Source organism: Hypanus sabinus, chromosome 2 (genome assembly GCF_030144855.1).
Source record: "Hypanus sabinus isolate sHypSab1 chromosome 2, sHypSab1.hap1, whole genome shotgun sequence".
In the NCBI taxonomy this organism is placed as follows: domain Eukaryota; kingdom Metazoa; phylum Chordata; class Chondrichthyes; order Myliobatiformes; family Dasyatidae; genus Hypanus; species Hypanus sabinus.
The window spans coordinates 87674926-87691256 of NC_082707.1; the positions used below are offsets into that span (position 1 = coordinate 87674926).

The 16331-nt window shown below is 42.7% G+C and overlaps 1 protein-coding gene across 5 annotated transcripts in view; it reads right to left on the reverse strand.

Annotated features, from left to right (window-relative positions):
* The window catches only part of kif1aa (kinesin family member 1Aa), a 320477-nt gene that overhangs the window by 214464 nt on the left and 89682 nt on the right, over positions 1 to 16331 (reverse strand). Inside the window, exon 1 of one of the 5 annotated variants that reach the window (XM_059950009.1) lies at positions 4026 to 4642. The exons of the other annotated variants lie outside the window; for them this stretch is intronic. Within the exon in view, the coding sequence (XP_059805992.1) occupies positions 4026 to 4101 (76 nt within the window). The 5' untranslated portion in view covers positions 4102 to 4642. Of the gene's footprint in view, positions 1 to 4025; positions 4643 to 16331 lie in introns of those variants that run through there. 5 annotated transcript variants of the gene reach the window in all.

A 16331-nucleotide genomic window follows, 5' to 3' on the forward strand; every position in this document is an offset into this window, starting at 1 on the left:
AATCCCTAAGGCAGTCCTACATTGAGTTCAATGCTGACTGGCAACTCCTGCAACGCTGCTGGTACTGAAATGTACCAGTCTCTGTCAGCCCTTTGGGCTCATCAGATGAGTGGAGAGCGGGAGCTTGCTACAGGGACAACAGCTTGCTCTCCATATCATACTGCCCAGGCTTGCGTATCTAGACAGCTAGGATGCAACATCCATGGTCAACCCTGTCCGACGGAGGCTTCCATGTATGGGGCTCCATTTTAGAAAAGTTTACAGGGATTTTAAAAAGTAGGAAATATTTCTCCGTTATTTAAGAAGGAGAAGAGAAAACAGGCAACTATAGATTAGATAGTCTAACATAAGTAGACAAAAAATTTTTGAATCTATTATTAAGGAGGAGGGAACAAAATACTTAAGACAATAGCAATATTATCCGGAAGGGTCAACATAGACTGATAAAAGGGAAATAATGTTCGATAAATTTGTCAGAAATTTTTGAGGTTGTAATTAATGGACTAGATAAGTGCAAACCAGTGATATGGTGCATTTAGACTTTCAGAAGTCCTTTCATAAAGTGCCAAGCAAGACATTGTTAAACAGAATTGGAAGACATGGTATTGAGAGTAATGACTACTAATCCAATTTGCCTGCATTAGGGCCATATCTTTCTATACCATATCCACTTAAGTGTCTATCTAAATGTTTTTAAATGTATTAATAGTATCTGATTCCATCTGCTTCTCAGGCAGCACATTCTAGATATCACTTCCAGTTGAAAAAATGTTACCATGAAGATCCTTTTAAAAACTCTTTCTTTCACCTTAAACCTTTGCCTCATTGGTTATATTACTCCTGATATGAGACAAAGATATTGACTACCTAACCCAGGGGTCGGCAACCCGCGACTCTGGAGCCACATGCCGTCTCTTTCATCTCTGTGCTGCGGCTCCCCGTGGTTTGTTAGTTTTTGAAATGTAATTCAAAATTTGAAGATTATGGTGATCTTGTACAATCTAAAAACGTTGTGGAGACCCCATTTCCTGGCACATCTGAACCGGCTCACAATTAGCCACCGTTCTGGCTAAGGGAGATAGCCTATGGGGGTTTGTGAGTACGTGTCTTTTGGAGCATCCGCGCCCAGGGGGACAGGTTGACGGAGGCTTTAAAGCAAGGCTGTTTAGTTCGAATAAAGTTACCTTTGACTGCAGTGTCTTTATTTTAGCGCTGCGTGTAGCACACCGCTACAACGTGTTTTTTATCGCTATTAATATACATCACCACTGCCAATGCCTGACACCTGCCAGTGCACGCTTTCTTTTAATTCTTCGATCCAAGGTAGGCTAACTATAGAGTAACCTTCAACCCAACGTCTTTTTTTTCGGAGTTCAAAATGTTTTTGTTGCATGCAGAAATGTAATTTAGTTTTCTCTGCAGGAGGTCATCAATTTCATAAATGCAACACATTATAGTTTGTTTATACATAGCATAAAGGCAAAAAAAACCATTGTATGCAGTATTATTTCATTTTAAATGTCAAACGGGTTTTGTGGCTCCCAGTGTTTTCTTTTCTGTGGGAAATGGGTCCATATTGGCTCTTTCAGTGGGAAACGTTGCCGACCCCTGACCTAACCTATCTCAGCCTCTTATGAGCTTATATAATTTTATCAGGTCAACACTCAACCTTCTTTGTCCTAGATAAAAACAAGCTCAGTCCATCCAGTATCTTCTTGTAAGTAGAAGTCTCCAATCCAGAGGGCATCCTGGTGAACCTCCTCTGCGCTCTGTCCATCACAACCACAACTTTCCTGTGGTGTTCCAACCAGAACTACACATAATACTCCAAGTGTGGTCTAACCAGTGTTTAGTGGCTACTAAGGATGTAGGCTAAGTAGAAGGTTATCCCTGACTCTACTTGCTTCCTCCTCCTTCTTTTGTGCTCAGCTAACGTTGCCCAGGTTTGGCAGGAGATATCTCAGGTTTGGCAGGTGCTGCTAATGCTGCTCAGCTGATTGACTATAATGTAACATATATTAGTTCATTCAGAAAATACGAAATTATATGTGCATGCTGATAATTAGAAAATGCCTCAGAAATGCTTCAAAAGAGTCAAGTCCTGAAACTTTAACTGTTTATCTTTCCATAGACACTCTCTAACTTGCTAAGTTTTTCCAGTGTTTACTGTTATTGTTTCAGATTTGCAGCAATTGAAGTAGTTTTCAATGTCAATTTGAGAAGTTTGGTAGAACAATATGCTGTTCTTTACAGCATGCTAAGTATTTCTGAAGTGTAGTTCATTGTTGTTAAATTGAGGAAATCAACATCCAATCTGTACTTTACAAAGAGTAACAAGTTGAAAGACCAATTAATCTTTCTATTACTATTGCTGATTGTGGAATAAATATTGGTTGAAATGCTACAAGAACCCCATGCTCACTTTCAAATGGCTCCATTGTAGCTATTGCACTCACTTGTGGACTGAGATATCAGTACAGGCAGTCCCCGGGTTAAGTACGAGTTCTGTTCCTGAGTCCGTCTTTAAGTCGGATTTGTACCTAAGTCAGAACAAGTACATCTGGTATTATTTAGCGTCAGTTAGTCAAACGTTTGACTTAGTATATAGTATATATTTTACCTTTCTATGCATATAAAACACTTAAGAAATGTATGTATTCCAATAATTAAACCACTGCGTTACTAGGTAATAATTGTAGCTTTCATCGGGGCAGGGCCTTTCACATGCTCCATTATTCTCACTTTATCCTTTAAAATTGTTCCAATCGTTGACTGACTGTAGCCTAACGCTTTTCCAATGACCGATGGCATTTCACCTCTTTCCAAACACTTTATTATTTCCAATTTATTTTCAATCGCGATTGCTTCCCACCAACGGGACAGAAACACTGTGGGCAGCGGGTCCCGAGGTCCGCTGGATCCTAAGGACCACCGCACTGAATTCCCCGGGTGCTAAACTCAACCGCACTGAGACAGGTTAAATGGGAAATGGGGGCTGTGCTGGGTTTGGGTATTGTATTTGATCCTCCACAATATTCCGCGTGGGAATTTAAACTGGAGGTGGCCATGTTTCTTTTTAACGAGGTCGCGTTGCGAGCTCGACATCAACCCGGCATAGATGGTACCGGAGTCACGGGATAGGTCTGTCACTAGATTGAACTCGGGAAACTCTGTTCTCCAGCCAGCATTGATCTCACTGCACCACAGCCGACCGGAATGGGGGGGGTTGCGGGGTCAGGGTGAATCTTGCTAAGAAAAATTTAAGACAAATACAAAGTTACATACTCAACACAGTGTCAACAGCAATGACTTAAAATGTCGGAAGGCTTCTTCCTCGGTTCATAAGTACAAGTTGTAAGTCGGATGTTCGTAACTCGGGGACTACCTGTAAACTTCATTCCCATGCTTTAATTATATGTGCAACACACACAAACGGCTAGAGGAATCTATGGAAAAAAAGTACAGTTGATGTTTCGGGACTGTACTTTTTTTCTACAGATGCAGCCTGGCCTAGTGAGTTCCTCCAGATGTTTGTTTTCTAATAAAATAGAAAACTCAAGGAAAAAGATGCTGAACATTGCAAAGAAATTCTGATGTGCTGTATGGGTTCAATAAGAGCTGGTCCAGATGCTGGCTGGAATGGTGATGACATTATACACAAGCGTGTACCAAGAAACACAGGGAATTAATGTTCAAAGATTTAATTCTAAAATCTTTATTCTCCAAAAGTAACTTGCTCTGCATTGTCTGGGATCCAGATAACATTAAAGCTAACACTGCTTCTGTTGCATTGCTGTGGATTATCAGTGAATGGTAATGATTTTTTCATTGCCTGGTTGCTGCTGTATGATGCTATTTAGTAGACAAGGCTGAATACTGACAGAAAGAACATTGTTTTTCCCCCTGGCACTTACAGCCTTTTATTGGCAAGGACTTGTAAATGGCAATGTTCTCCATTAAGATCCTGTTATATGTCACATCTCAAAACTAACAGACAATTGCTCTACTCACAACAGGATACTTACACAGTCCTGGCACAGCACCAGGAACCTCTGTCAGTACCAAGAACCTCCTGGTGTGCTCTGAAGCTGTGACAGGCATATGTGCATCAATATTCTTCCACTGAATGCTATAAGACAAAGTTCCATTCCAAATGACCTTGAGGTAAAGCTATGGAAGTGAAATGATATTCTATTGCCCAGAATAGATGTATTACATATCAATCTGCAAGACGCTAGTGAAGACCTTTAGCCCACAAGATAAGAGAAGGAGAAAGGGCAGGGTTCATTACTGATAACATCACCTGTGATGGTGCAAGTAAAAAGGAGCAAGACTCATGGGAAATGACCAGCGTGCACAGAGCAACCCACGTGGTAACGGTCAAAGTCCCTGAAGCAAGATTCCTGGTAAATGGTTAATATCCAGAAAGCTAGACACCTGGTAAATAGCTAAAGTCCATAGAAATAACAAAGTAAATGAGCAAATTCCACTGAACAGGACATCAGATCAATGTGCAGGGTGCTTAGCAAAATACTTAGTAAGTAGCCAAAATTCAGTGGGTGAGACAGATGGTAAATTGTCCATTGAAAAGGACACCAGTTCAATGGACAATACACATATTGAGGACATCAGGGGAACTGGCTAAAATCATGTTGCTTAAGAACCTTTGAGTAGACCTATTGGGGGAGGAGACAAAGAAATAAATGTTTTACTAAGAACACGGAAATTTCCTTCAAATGAAATAAAGAGTGTTTTCTGCTTTACAAACTAGGTAAGAATGCCTCAATTAGTTATTATGTTTTCAAATACTAAATCCACAACTCATGTTGAGATCCCACAATTAGGTCAGCTAATAAAGGCAACAAGTGAGCATGTTTTCTTAGGATGCCATGTGATGGAATAAATGAGAAACATGGGTCAGAAACTTCCAAAGGACAGCTCTTGTTTCACCAAGTTGGCAAGAAATGCACACTTCCAGCAACTCCGAGGAAATTCCCACTTGAACTGTACGTTTGTGTGGTGTCAACATGGGAACTGAATTGAATAACTAGTGGCAGAGAATGCTGAGTTTAGGTGGCTACGTTTTTATTGGAGATGATCTTGGGCTACACTTCTGCCTTCACAGTTCAGGTGCAATTGTTAACTCATTTAAGTTATCATATTGACATAAAATTGACACAAGTCTAACACAAATATCTTAACCAAGTGTACTGTTACAACATACCTGCAAACGGAAAACATCTGTGCAGCTGCTAGACTTGGTGACAGAGTAAGAAGGGGTAATTTTAAATTAATTCCCATCTATACTGAAGAGATAGCTGCAATCTAGTCTCAATGATCTTTCAAAGATCTGCATTCTAACACTGTTTTAGCTGGCTTCAGGATGGAGGTACACCTTTTAAAGTCTGATCTACACCCCCAACTATAGCCAGCTCAAGCTGAAGCAAACCCAAAGATGATATCCTTCTTCATTACTTGGGGCTATCGGTACATCTTCATTGGTGGTGGGCCAATGATATTGACAATCAGCCCCCTTTAGCATGGTGGTAGTGTCATATATCATAATGAAGATAGGAGTTTGTCCCCTTGGGAACCATGCGCCAGAAACTGATGCCAGTTCCATCGTGTGTGACAGGCAGGTTTGTGGAAACAAGATTTATATTGGTGCACTATCTAAACTCAGACACAGTTGATGTATACATTCTTTTGTGCTTGGCTAGCTTAGTCAGTGCTAGTTGATGGTTGCTGAAGCCCCAACCCCAGGGTGCAGTGTTTCTCAATGTTTCTTCCAGGAATTAGTGAAGAAAAATACTGATTTATCATTTGTAGGAAGATGGTAGGTAATAATAAGAAAACTGCCTTTTCCGTGTCATTTTATGTGTTCCAGAGTCAATACTCGAGCTCTCCCAGCACTTAGGGATTGCCTATCACTCTGTCGCCTCCTCTGGTGGGTACATCCCAGCAGCAGAACAGGACATACCTAAGATCAGTTTGCCGCATTTTCAGCGAAATATGAATCTGTGAGCAAGTTCCATGACTGGTTGGTACAACAGACTGACTCATTAGGACAGTGGAGAGTCTAACATTTTGTGAGGCCTGCGTTTTTCATATAGAACGATTACATACAACAGCTTTCCTCTCCCACCCAAGAACATTGCTCTGACTCATAACCACCTAATCTCCTGCAAACCGAGGAAAAATGAGCAATAGTTAACAACAAGTTAAAAGACAGGCTGCAAAGGGAGATTGTTTTCTGAACCACAGTCACAGATTCCACAATTTCAACATATGAAAATAGTGAAGAAATAATAATGTAGGCTTCTTTGGATGTTGGCCCACACGGAAAAGTGAGATCTCAGCTGGAATCTATATAACATTCCTGGAAGATCTCTGAAGGAGTTATTAGCATTATCTTGGAAATCACTTTGAAACAGATGAGCATGTATCACACATGGTAAAGAAACAACGATAAGAACGGTGCAATAGGATCAGTAGAACCTGCACTGGATTTCAGTAGAGATAGACTGTTCACTAAATAATTTGAAAAGTGTGTAGCTGGAGTGGTTAATGGTTGGGCTGAGTTGTTCTCCAAACTTGGCAAGTGCTCACTAAGTATGTGAATTTAAAAATTGAACTCATGCACGCATCAACAATACTAAGGCAATAGATTAGTCACCACTGTGAGTTGCACATACTGAAACACGATTACATCATGACTCTCAAAGGTCTCACGGAACTGTACTGAGAGCTAAATTGTGGGGGCTTTTCTGGTTTCTCCTTGGATCATCTCAATCGTGATAGAGAGATTTTGGATTTGCATTAGGGAGAATGTGTCAAGAGGAGTGTCCTTTTTTGCAAATTTTTCATATCTTCCTTCTCCAGGGGTAAATGAGAAAATCCATCAGCATTTCCACAATTAGTCGTGTTCTTGAATTCAGTCTTGTAATTGTGTCCTCCAAAACACAGAGCTCATCTCCACATTTGTGCTGCCGCTCCTGCTACTGGAACACCCTCTGTGGATTGGAAAAGGACACTAGCTGTTGATGATCCGTAAACTCTCTCCATACAAGTACTGATTGAAATGTCTTACATCCCAAATCAGACTAAAAAGCCCCTCTGTCAATCGGTGCATAATTTTTCTCTTTAGCGGTAAGAAGGTGATACAAAGGAGGCAATGGGATGTTTGCTTTCATCAGTAATAACATGTAACACTGTATCTGTACCTTAAGGCAAGGTGTCACAAGCAAGCTACACTGGATGACGTGGCTCCAAATTTGTCCACATCACTCCACGTTGTGTTGTTTAAAATCAGATTGGCTTGCAGTCGAGCAGTTTCTGGATCCAGTTATAACTGAGAAATTTGCCACCTAATTTTTCAGTTGTATTTTCAATCTCCTTTTCACTTTTTACCCCATAGAAGTGTTTGAAATAACACCAACAGCAATGAAAGATACAACAATTAGTTGCAGTGAGATTTTCAATCTTACTGACCAGGACAAAACAAAACGAAACATTGCTTATTTTCCAAAGGAAAAATAGCTCTTATTAATCTCATATTATTCACAGAAGGGCTAACATTAAAATTATATCCTTTCTCTTATGTAGACTTCTGACCTCCTGACTTCAAGTACTGCATCATATTTGCACCTTGGCTACTTTGCCCGAGTAGACACGTCGATCAGAACCAGCAACAGTTTCAGCTCCTTAGCCTCAAGGATTTTCCAGGCTGATTGATATCAGCCACAGCTCAGAGTTTGCTGTTCATTCTTGCATTGAAGAGATTATTCAGATCCCCCCAAGGTGCAGGGGTTTCACTTGCTTTTGCTTCAGCTCATGGGGGTAGGACAGAGTGGGAATGGACATACTGCACTGCATCCCCAAAGGGCAGACCTCTCTAGTCAGCATGCTCAGCCCCAAAGGACTCTCCCTGGCAACATGCAGTCAGGAGCACCTTGTTTTGCCCTTGAGAACATGTGTCTCGTTGGCACAGTTCTTCATCAAATCATCTCGGTCCTTAGTGACCCTCTGCAAGCACTCTACCAGCCCTTCCCAACAATGCGGCATTCTTTCATTTAGTAACAATACTCTCTTGCAGCTAGAAGTGTGTTGTTTCTTTAACGGCTGGTTGTAAAGATCATACCTGCTCTGCTGCACTTGTGAACAGGGGACATTGGGCTAACACCAATAATGTCAACTTTTACCGGGGAAATCCAATAATGGTGCTCTGTGCATTGGGTCATTTAACACAGAAGCAGCCCCTTAGCCCACAGAGTTCACACCAACTACCAAGCCTTCATGCACACTAATCCAACACCATTCCAATAGTATTCTCCCTACATTCACATCAACTCCACCCCCCTCCCCAGATTCTATCACTCACCAACACAACAGGAACAACGTACAGTGGCCAATTAAGCCATCGTTTCTTATGCCTTTCTGACATGGGAAAAAACTGGAACACCCACAGGAAACCCCAGAGAGTCACAGAAATAACATCCTAACTCCACACAGACAGTATCCAAGGCCAGGATCAAAGCTAGACTTCTGGAATTGTGAGCTAGCAGCTCTACTACCAACAGCACTGTGTCACTCAACTTCTACCTGCAGCATAAGGACACCTATGTCAGAAAGCTTTTTATCAACTACAGATCTGCCTTCAACACCATACTCACCCACAAGCTGACCTTTAAACTACACAGTCTGTGACTCAATACATTAACTTGTGAACTGATTCTGGACTTCCTTACCAATTGCACCCAGACAGTCAGACTAGACAAGTGCACCTCAATCTCCCCGATCCTGAACACTGGTGCACGGCAAGGATGTGTACTGAGTCCACTCCTTTACATTCTTGTCATCCATGACTACGCCCCTGCCTATAGCACCAACTCCATCATCAAATTTGCAGACAATGCCACAAATCAATTACAAATAAAAATGAAACAGCAAACAGAGGTGCAGAAACTGTCTGAATGGAGCAATAACCATAAACTTTCACTCAACATTAAAAGAACAAAGAAGTGATTATCGATTTCTGGAAATCAAGAAGGTATGAACCAGCTCCACTATTCATAAATGGTGAAGCAGTTGGAAGTGTCTCCAGTTTTAAGCTCTTGGGAGTGAACATCACAGAGGTGCTCTTTTGGACCACCAACACCTCCTTGATAATAGAGAAGGCTCAGTAATCTGCCCCCAAAGCTGCTGGTAAACCTTTACCAATGAGTAATTGAGGGCATACTGACCTACTGCCTCACACTATGTTACACTAGCTACAAGAACGACCAAAAAGCACTTCAGCGAGTGATGGAGACTGCACTGAACATCACTGGGACACAACAACCAGATACGGAAACCATCTACAACTCACAATGTCAACAATGGGCTCCCAAAATCGCGATGGACTCATCCCACCCCAGTAATCCCTGTGGAATCTCCTCCCATCCAACAGGAGATATGGAAACATGACTGCACGGACATCCAGACTGAAAATCTGGGCAGTCATGCAACTGAACAATGCTACCCCACTCACCCACTGTCTATAGACACTGTGGACAATCTCTACACACAATTCTGGACATGTGCAATATTGCTATTTTATCTTTAATCAATGTATTTTATAACATGGGCATGCACAACACTTGAAAGGGGCGAGCACAGTTTCTTTTAATCTTAGAGTTGTTAGTTTAACTGAGATGTCATTCTAAATAACTCAGATGTTATTTTACATTTAGTCACTGTGTTTTCAGTAACTGATTTGCCAGTATGCTGTTTTGCACTGAATGAGATAGCACTGTAATCTCGTTGTCCTCAGCAATGACAATAAAGGTCTAACTAAGCTCTCATTCTTCATGTCATAAAATGGCTCATAACACGGCAACAAGGCAGACCACTTCATCACAGAATTTCAACTACAGAACAAAGGATGAATAAAACAAAACATTTCCCAGAATCTGAAATGCAGTACCATTTACAAACTGTAAATCAAACTACTTTACTGAGAAGATCAGATTTAAGCTGCTGTGCAGTTTCCTTTCACAGTTCCAGTTAAAGTGTCTTTATCTATCATCCCCGGAACTAACATCATCACGGCTTCAGGAACTGTTCACTACCAGGTACAATAATGTGAAATACAATCCCAGGTTACCTCTGGCAGTCAGGGATGCAAAGCTATTGTTAAGCCAAGAGCCCCATGGCTCTGTATAAGACAGATGTTGGCAGTGCTCCAAGATCACAAGTAGATGGATCCTGACATGACACCATTGACCAGCTGCAGGCCTGCAGACTTGTCACAAACGAGAAGCACTTCACATTAATGTCAGGTCAGAGCGAGTGGGTGACGAGAGGTGATAGCCCTCCATGCCTACTGTTATTTCTCACCAGCTCTCTTCTCTCCTTTCCAATTGCTGTGCTGCAATTTTCTTCACCGAACCACCACAAAGAACACCGGCTGCAGAGATCCCTCATTACATCACCCGTGCTCACTCCCTCCATGTGCTGAAAGCTCCCCTCCACTGCTCATGCACTGTTGCTCACTGCCGAGCAACCTTCTACAGCTTGCAACTAGCTAGAATCACACTAAAATTCTCTTTCTGGGCTTGCTGAAAGAGCTGTCCGTGCTTAAGAAATAAGGTTAAGAAGTTAGAGACAAAGCTTGGCGTGAAGAGGGTGAGCAAGTGACCTAGGAGAGTGTGCCACTCAAAGGTTTCAGAGAGGAGGCACATGTAAGAGCAGGTAAGCATTTCTTGATGTTTGTAAATGCTTAGTGTAGGCAGGATGGTTAGATCGTCAGAGTTAGAGTGGTGGGATGCTTATCCTGTGAGATGTAGGATCTCAAGGTACCCAACAGAATTGCTAATAACTACATCTGCTACAAGTGCACCAACTTCAGCTCTTGCTTGACCAGGTCAAGGAACTAGAGCTAGAGCTGGATGCATTCACCATCTGGGAGGCTGAAAACCTCATAGATGAGACTGTTACTGAGGTGGTCACACCCAAAGTGCAGGCTTCAGACCAGGAAATGGGTGACCAACAGGAGATGTAAGAGGAGTAAGCAGTCAGTGTAGGCAACCCCATGGCCAATCCCCTCAGCAAAAATGTGTGCCTTTTGATACTCCTGAAGAGGATGACCTAGCAAGGCACTGCAGCCACAGCCAGGCCAGTGGCACTGAGGCCTGCTCTGAAGCGCAGTAGGGATGGGTAAGTCAGGCAGAGCGACAGTGATAGCTGATTTGATAGTTAGGGGAATGGACAAGAGATTCTGTAGCCATGATAGGGATGCCAGGATGGTAGGCTGCCTCCCAGTTGCTAGGGTCCAGGATGTCTCAGAGCAGCTGCAGAAGAGAGAGGGTGAGCAGCCAGAGGTTGCGGTGCACATTGGTGCCAATGATATTTGTAGAAAGAGGGAAGAAATCCTGTGCATTGAGAATCAGGAGTTAGGAAAAAGGCTGACAAGCAGGACCTCCAAGGTAGTAATCTCTGAGTTACTCCCAATGCCACATGCTAGTCAGGGCAGTAATCGGATGATAGTACAGATGAATGAATGGCTGAAGAATGGGTACAGGGTTTCATGTTCTTGGATCATTAGAACTACATCTGGAATACTGGTGACCTGTACAAGCAGGACAGGCTGCATCTGACCTGAAGGGGAACCAATATCTTAGCTGGAAAAGTTGCTAGAGCTATTTGGGAAATTTTTAATTTGTTTGGTGAGTGGGGGGGGGGGGGGTGAAGCCAGAGCATCAGGTGAGAAAGTGGAAGGATGGAGAGGAAGGTAGATGCTAACACCAGTTAAAACAGGCAGGAACAAATTAACTGATATGATGGAACAGATAGTTTGAAACCTGTGCATTTTAATGCTAGGAGATTTATGGGTAAAGGTGATGAACTTAGAGCATGGATCAGTAAATAGAACTATGATGTTGTGGTCCTTACGGAGACTTGGTTGAAAGAGGGACAGAATTGGTGTTTAATGTCCCAGGGTTTTGATGTTTTAGAAAGGATAGAGACGGAGGTTAAAGAGGTGGGTGAGTTATTCTACTAATCAGGGATGATATCACAGCTGCACATAAAAGAGACATAATGAGGCCTGCTCCACTGAGCCTACGTATATGAGTAGAACTCAAAAAAGGGAAGAGTGCAACCACTCTGATGGGATTGTACTACAGACTCTCGAATAACCACGAGAATATTGAGGAAAAGACGTGCAGGGAGATTAGGGAAAGGTGTAAAGAAAATAGTGTTATTGTCATGGGGAGCTTCAACATCCTTAATATAAATTGGGACCTTCTTAGTGCAAGAGGTTTAGATGGGGCAGAATTTGTTAGGTGCATCCAGTAGATTTTCTTAAATCTGTACTGGACCTGATGTCCGGGAATGAGCATGGCCACGTGACTGACCTTTTAGTGGGTGAGCAGTTAGGGAACAGTGACCACAACTCCTTAAGTTTTAAGATCGCTATAGATAAGGATAAGTGTGGACCTTGCTGGAGAGAATTAAATTGAAACATTGGCAAATTACAAGAGCACTAGGCAGGAACTAGGGAGCGATAATTGGGATCAGCTGTTTTTGAGCAGGTCCACATCTGACTTGTCGAGAGTGTTTAAGGACCAACTGTGCAAAATAAAGGGCAGATATGTTCTAGTCAGAAAGACAAGGATGGGAAGGTGAGAGAGCTTAGATTGTCAAGAGAGGTGATGAATTTTGTCAAGAAGGAAAAAGAAAAGTGTGTTAAGCTTAGGAAACTAGAATCAAACAGAACCCTTGAGGATTATAAAGAATCCAGAAAGCCAAAAGGGGCCATGAAAAGTTCTTACTAAGTAGGATTAAAGGAAATTCCCAGGCATTCTATATACATGTCAAGAGTAAGGGGATAATTTGGGAGAGAGTAGGACCATTCAAGAATGGAGGGGGTGAACATGTGCATGGATGTGGAGGACATGGGTAAGGTCTTTAATAGACAATAGGTGCCAAAGTAGACCATTCGACCCTTCGAGCCTGCACCGCCATTCTGAGATCATGGCTGATCATCTACTATCAATACCCGGTTCCTGCCTTGTCCCCATATCCCTTAATTCCCCTATCCATAAGATATCTATCTAGCTCCTTCTTGAAAGCATCCAGAGAATTGGCCTCCACTGCCTTCCGAGGCAGTGCATTCCAAACACCTACAACTCTCTGGGAGAAGAAGTTTTTCCTTAACTCTGTCCTAAATGACCTACCCCTTATTCTCAAACCATGTCCCCTGGTAATGGATTCTCCCAGTATCTGGGACATATTTCCTGCCTCTATCTTGTCCAATCCCTTAATATTTTTTTATGTTGCAATCAGATCCCCTCTCAATCTCCTTAATACCAGCGTGTACAAGCCCAGTCTCTCTAACCTCTCTGCGTAAGACAGTCCAGACATCCCAGGAATTAACCTCGTGAATCTATGCTGCACTTCCTCTACAGCCAGGATGTCCTTCCTTAACCCTGGAGACCAAAACTGTACACAATACTCCAGGTGTGGTCTCACCAGGGCTCTGTACGAATGCAAGAGGATTTCCTTGCTCTTGTACTCAATTCTCTTTGTAATAAAGGCCAACATTCCATTAGCCTTCTTCACTGCCTGCTGCACTTGCTCATTCACCTTCAGTGACTGATGAACAAGGACTCCTAGATCTCTTTGTATTTCTCCCTTACCTAACCCTACACCATTCAGATAATAATCTGCCTTCCTGTTCTTACTCACAAAATGGATAACCTCACAGTTAACACATTAAAACTCATCTGCCAAGTATCTGCCCACTCACTCAGCCTATCCAACTCACCCTGAATTCTCCTAACATCTTCGTCACGTCACACTGCCACCCAGCTTAGTATCATCAGCAAACTTGCTGATGTTATTCTCAATGCCTTCATCTAAATCATTGACGTAAATCGTAAACAGCTGTGGTCCCAATACCGAGCCCTGTGGCACCCCACTAGTCACCACCTGCCATTCCGAGAAACACCCATTCACCGCTACCCTTTGCTTTCTATCTGCCAACCAGTTTGCTATCCATGTCAATATCTTCCCCCCGATGCCCTGAGCTTTGATTTTACCCACCAATCTTCTATGTGGGACCTTATCAAATGCCTTCTGAAAATCGAGGTACACTATATCCACTAGATCTCCCCCGTCTAACTTCCTGGTTACATCCTCAAAAAACTCCAACAGATTAGTCAAGCAAGATTTACCCTTGGTAAATCCATGCTGGCTCGGCCCAATCCTATCACTGCTATCTAGATATGCCACTATTTCATCTTTAATAATGGACTCTAGCATCTTCCCCACTACTGATGTTAGGCTGACAGGATGATAGTTCTCTGTTTTCTCCCTCCCTCCTTTCTTAAAAAGTGGGATAACATTAGCCATTCTCCAATCCTCAGGAACTGATACTGAATCTAAGGAACATTGGAAAATGATTACCAATGCATCCGCAATTTCCAGGGCCACCTCCTTTTGTACCCTAGGATGCAGACCATCTGGATCTGGGGATTTGTCAGCCTTCAGTCCCATCAGTCTTCTCATCACTGTTTCCTTCCGAATGTCAATCTGTTTCATTACCTCTGTTATCCTATGTCCTTGGCCCATCCATACATCTCGGAGATTGCTTGTGTCTTCCTTAGTGAAAACAGATCTAAAGTACTCATTAAATTCTTCTGCCATTTCTCTGTTTCCCATAATAATTTCACTCAATTCATTCTTCAAGGGCCCAACATTGTTCTTAACTATCTTCTTTCTCTTCACATACCTAAAAAAAAGCTTTTGCTATCCTCCTTTATATTCCTGGCTAGCTTGCATTCGTACCTCATTTTTTCTCCCCGTATTGCCTTCTTAGTTAAGTTCTGTTGTTCCTTAAAAAACTTCCCAATCATCTGTCCTCCCACTCACCTTAGCTCTGTCATACTTCCATTTTTTTTAATGCTATGCAATCTCTCACTTCCTTTGTCAACCACTGTGGCCCCTTTCCCCCCCTTTGAATCCTTCCTTCTCTGAGGGATGAACTGATTTTGCACCTTGTGCATTATTCCCCAAAACACCTGCTATTGCTGTTCCACTGTCTTTTCTGCTAGTCTATCCATCCAGTCAACTTTGGCCAGCTCCTCCCTTATGGCTCCATAGTCTCCTTTGTTCAACTGCAACACTGACACCTCCGATCTGCCCTTATCCTTCTCAAACTGCAGATAAAAACTTATCATATTATGGTCACGACCTCCTAATGGCTCCTTTACTTCAAGATTGCTTGTCAAATCCTGTTCATTACACAAGACTAAATCCAGAATAGCCTTGTCCCTGGTTGGCTCTCGTACAAGCTGTTCCAAGAATGCATCCCATAGGCACTCTACAAATTCCCTATCCTGGGGTCCAGCACCAACCTGATTCTCCCAGTTCACCTGCATATTGAAATCCACCATAACTACTGTGACATTACCTTTGCCACATGCCAATGTTAACTCCCTATTCAACTTGCACCCAATATCCATGCTACTGTTTGGTGGCCTGTAGACAATACCCATTAGGGTCTTTTTGCCTTTACTGTTCCTCAGTTCTATCCACACAGACTACTTCTCCTGATCCTATGTCCCCCCTTGCAAAGGACTGAATCTCATTCCTCACCAACAGGGCCACCCCACCCTCTCTGCCCACATTTCTGTCCCTACGATAGCACGTATACCCTTGTACATTCATTTCCCAGGTCTGATCTCCCTGCAGCCATGTCTCCGTTATCCCGACAACATCATAGTTATCCATTCGCACCTGAGCTTCAAGCTCATCCGCCTTATTTCTGACACCGTGCATTCAGATATAGAACTTTTAGCCCATTTCTCCTCTTTCTGTTTAAATCGCTGCCTATTGTGCTTAACCCAGCTCCCCAAACTCCCTTCTGGCTATACGCCCCTTGAATTTTGTTGTCCTTTCTAAGTTTACTTATTCTTTCAGCACATTTAACTCCACGTTCCGTCAGACCATCCCTTTGTACATGTTATCACTTGATCATCCTTATCACTTGTTCCGCCTCACCTTTCTCTACTACACACTTAATATTCCGGAACCGTGTAGTCCCCACCTGTCCTTTATTCTTCATCTCGCTATCCTCTCTCACATTCTGGATCCCTGCCCCCTGCAAATTTAGTTTAAACCCCCCCCCCCCCCAAGAAGCCGAGAAGCACTAGCAAACTTTCCTGCAAGAATGTTGGTACCGCTCCCGGTGTAAACCGTCCCTTCGGAACAGATCCCACCTTCCCTGGAACAAAGCCCAATTATCTAAAAACCTGACGCCCTCCCTCCTGCAGCATCCTCTCAGCCAC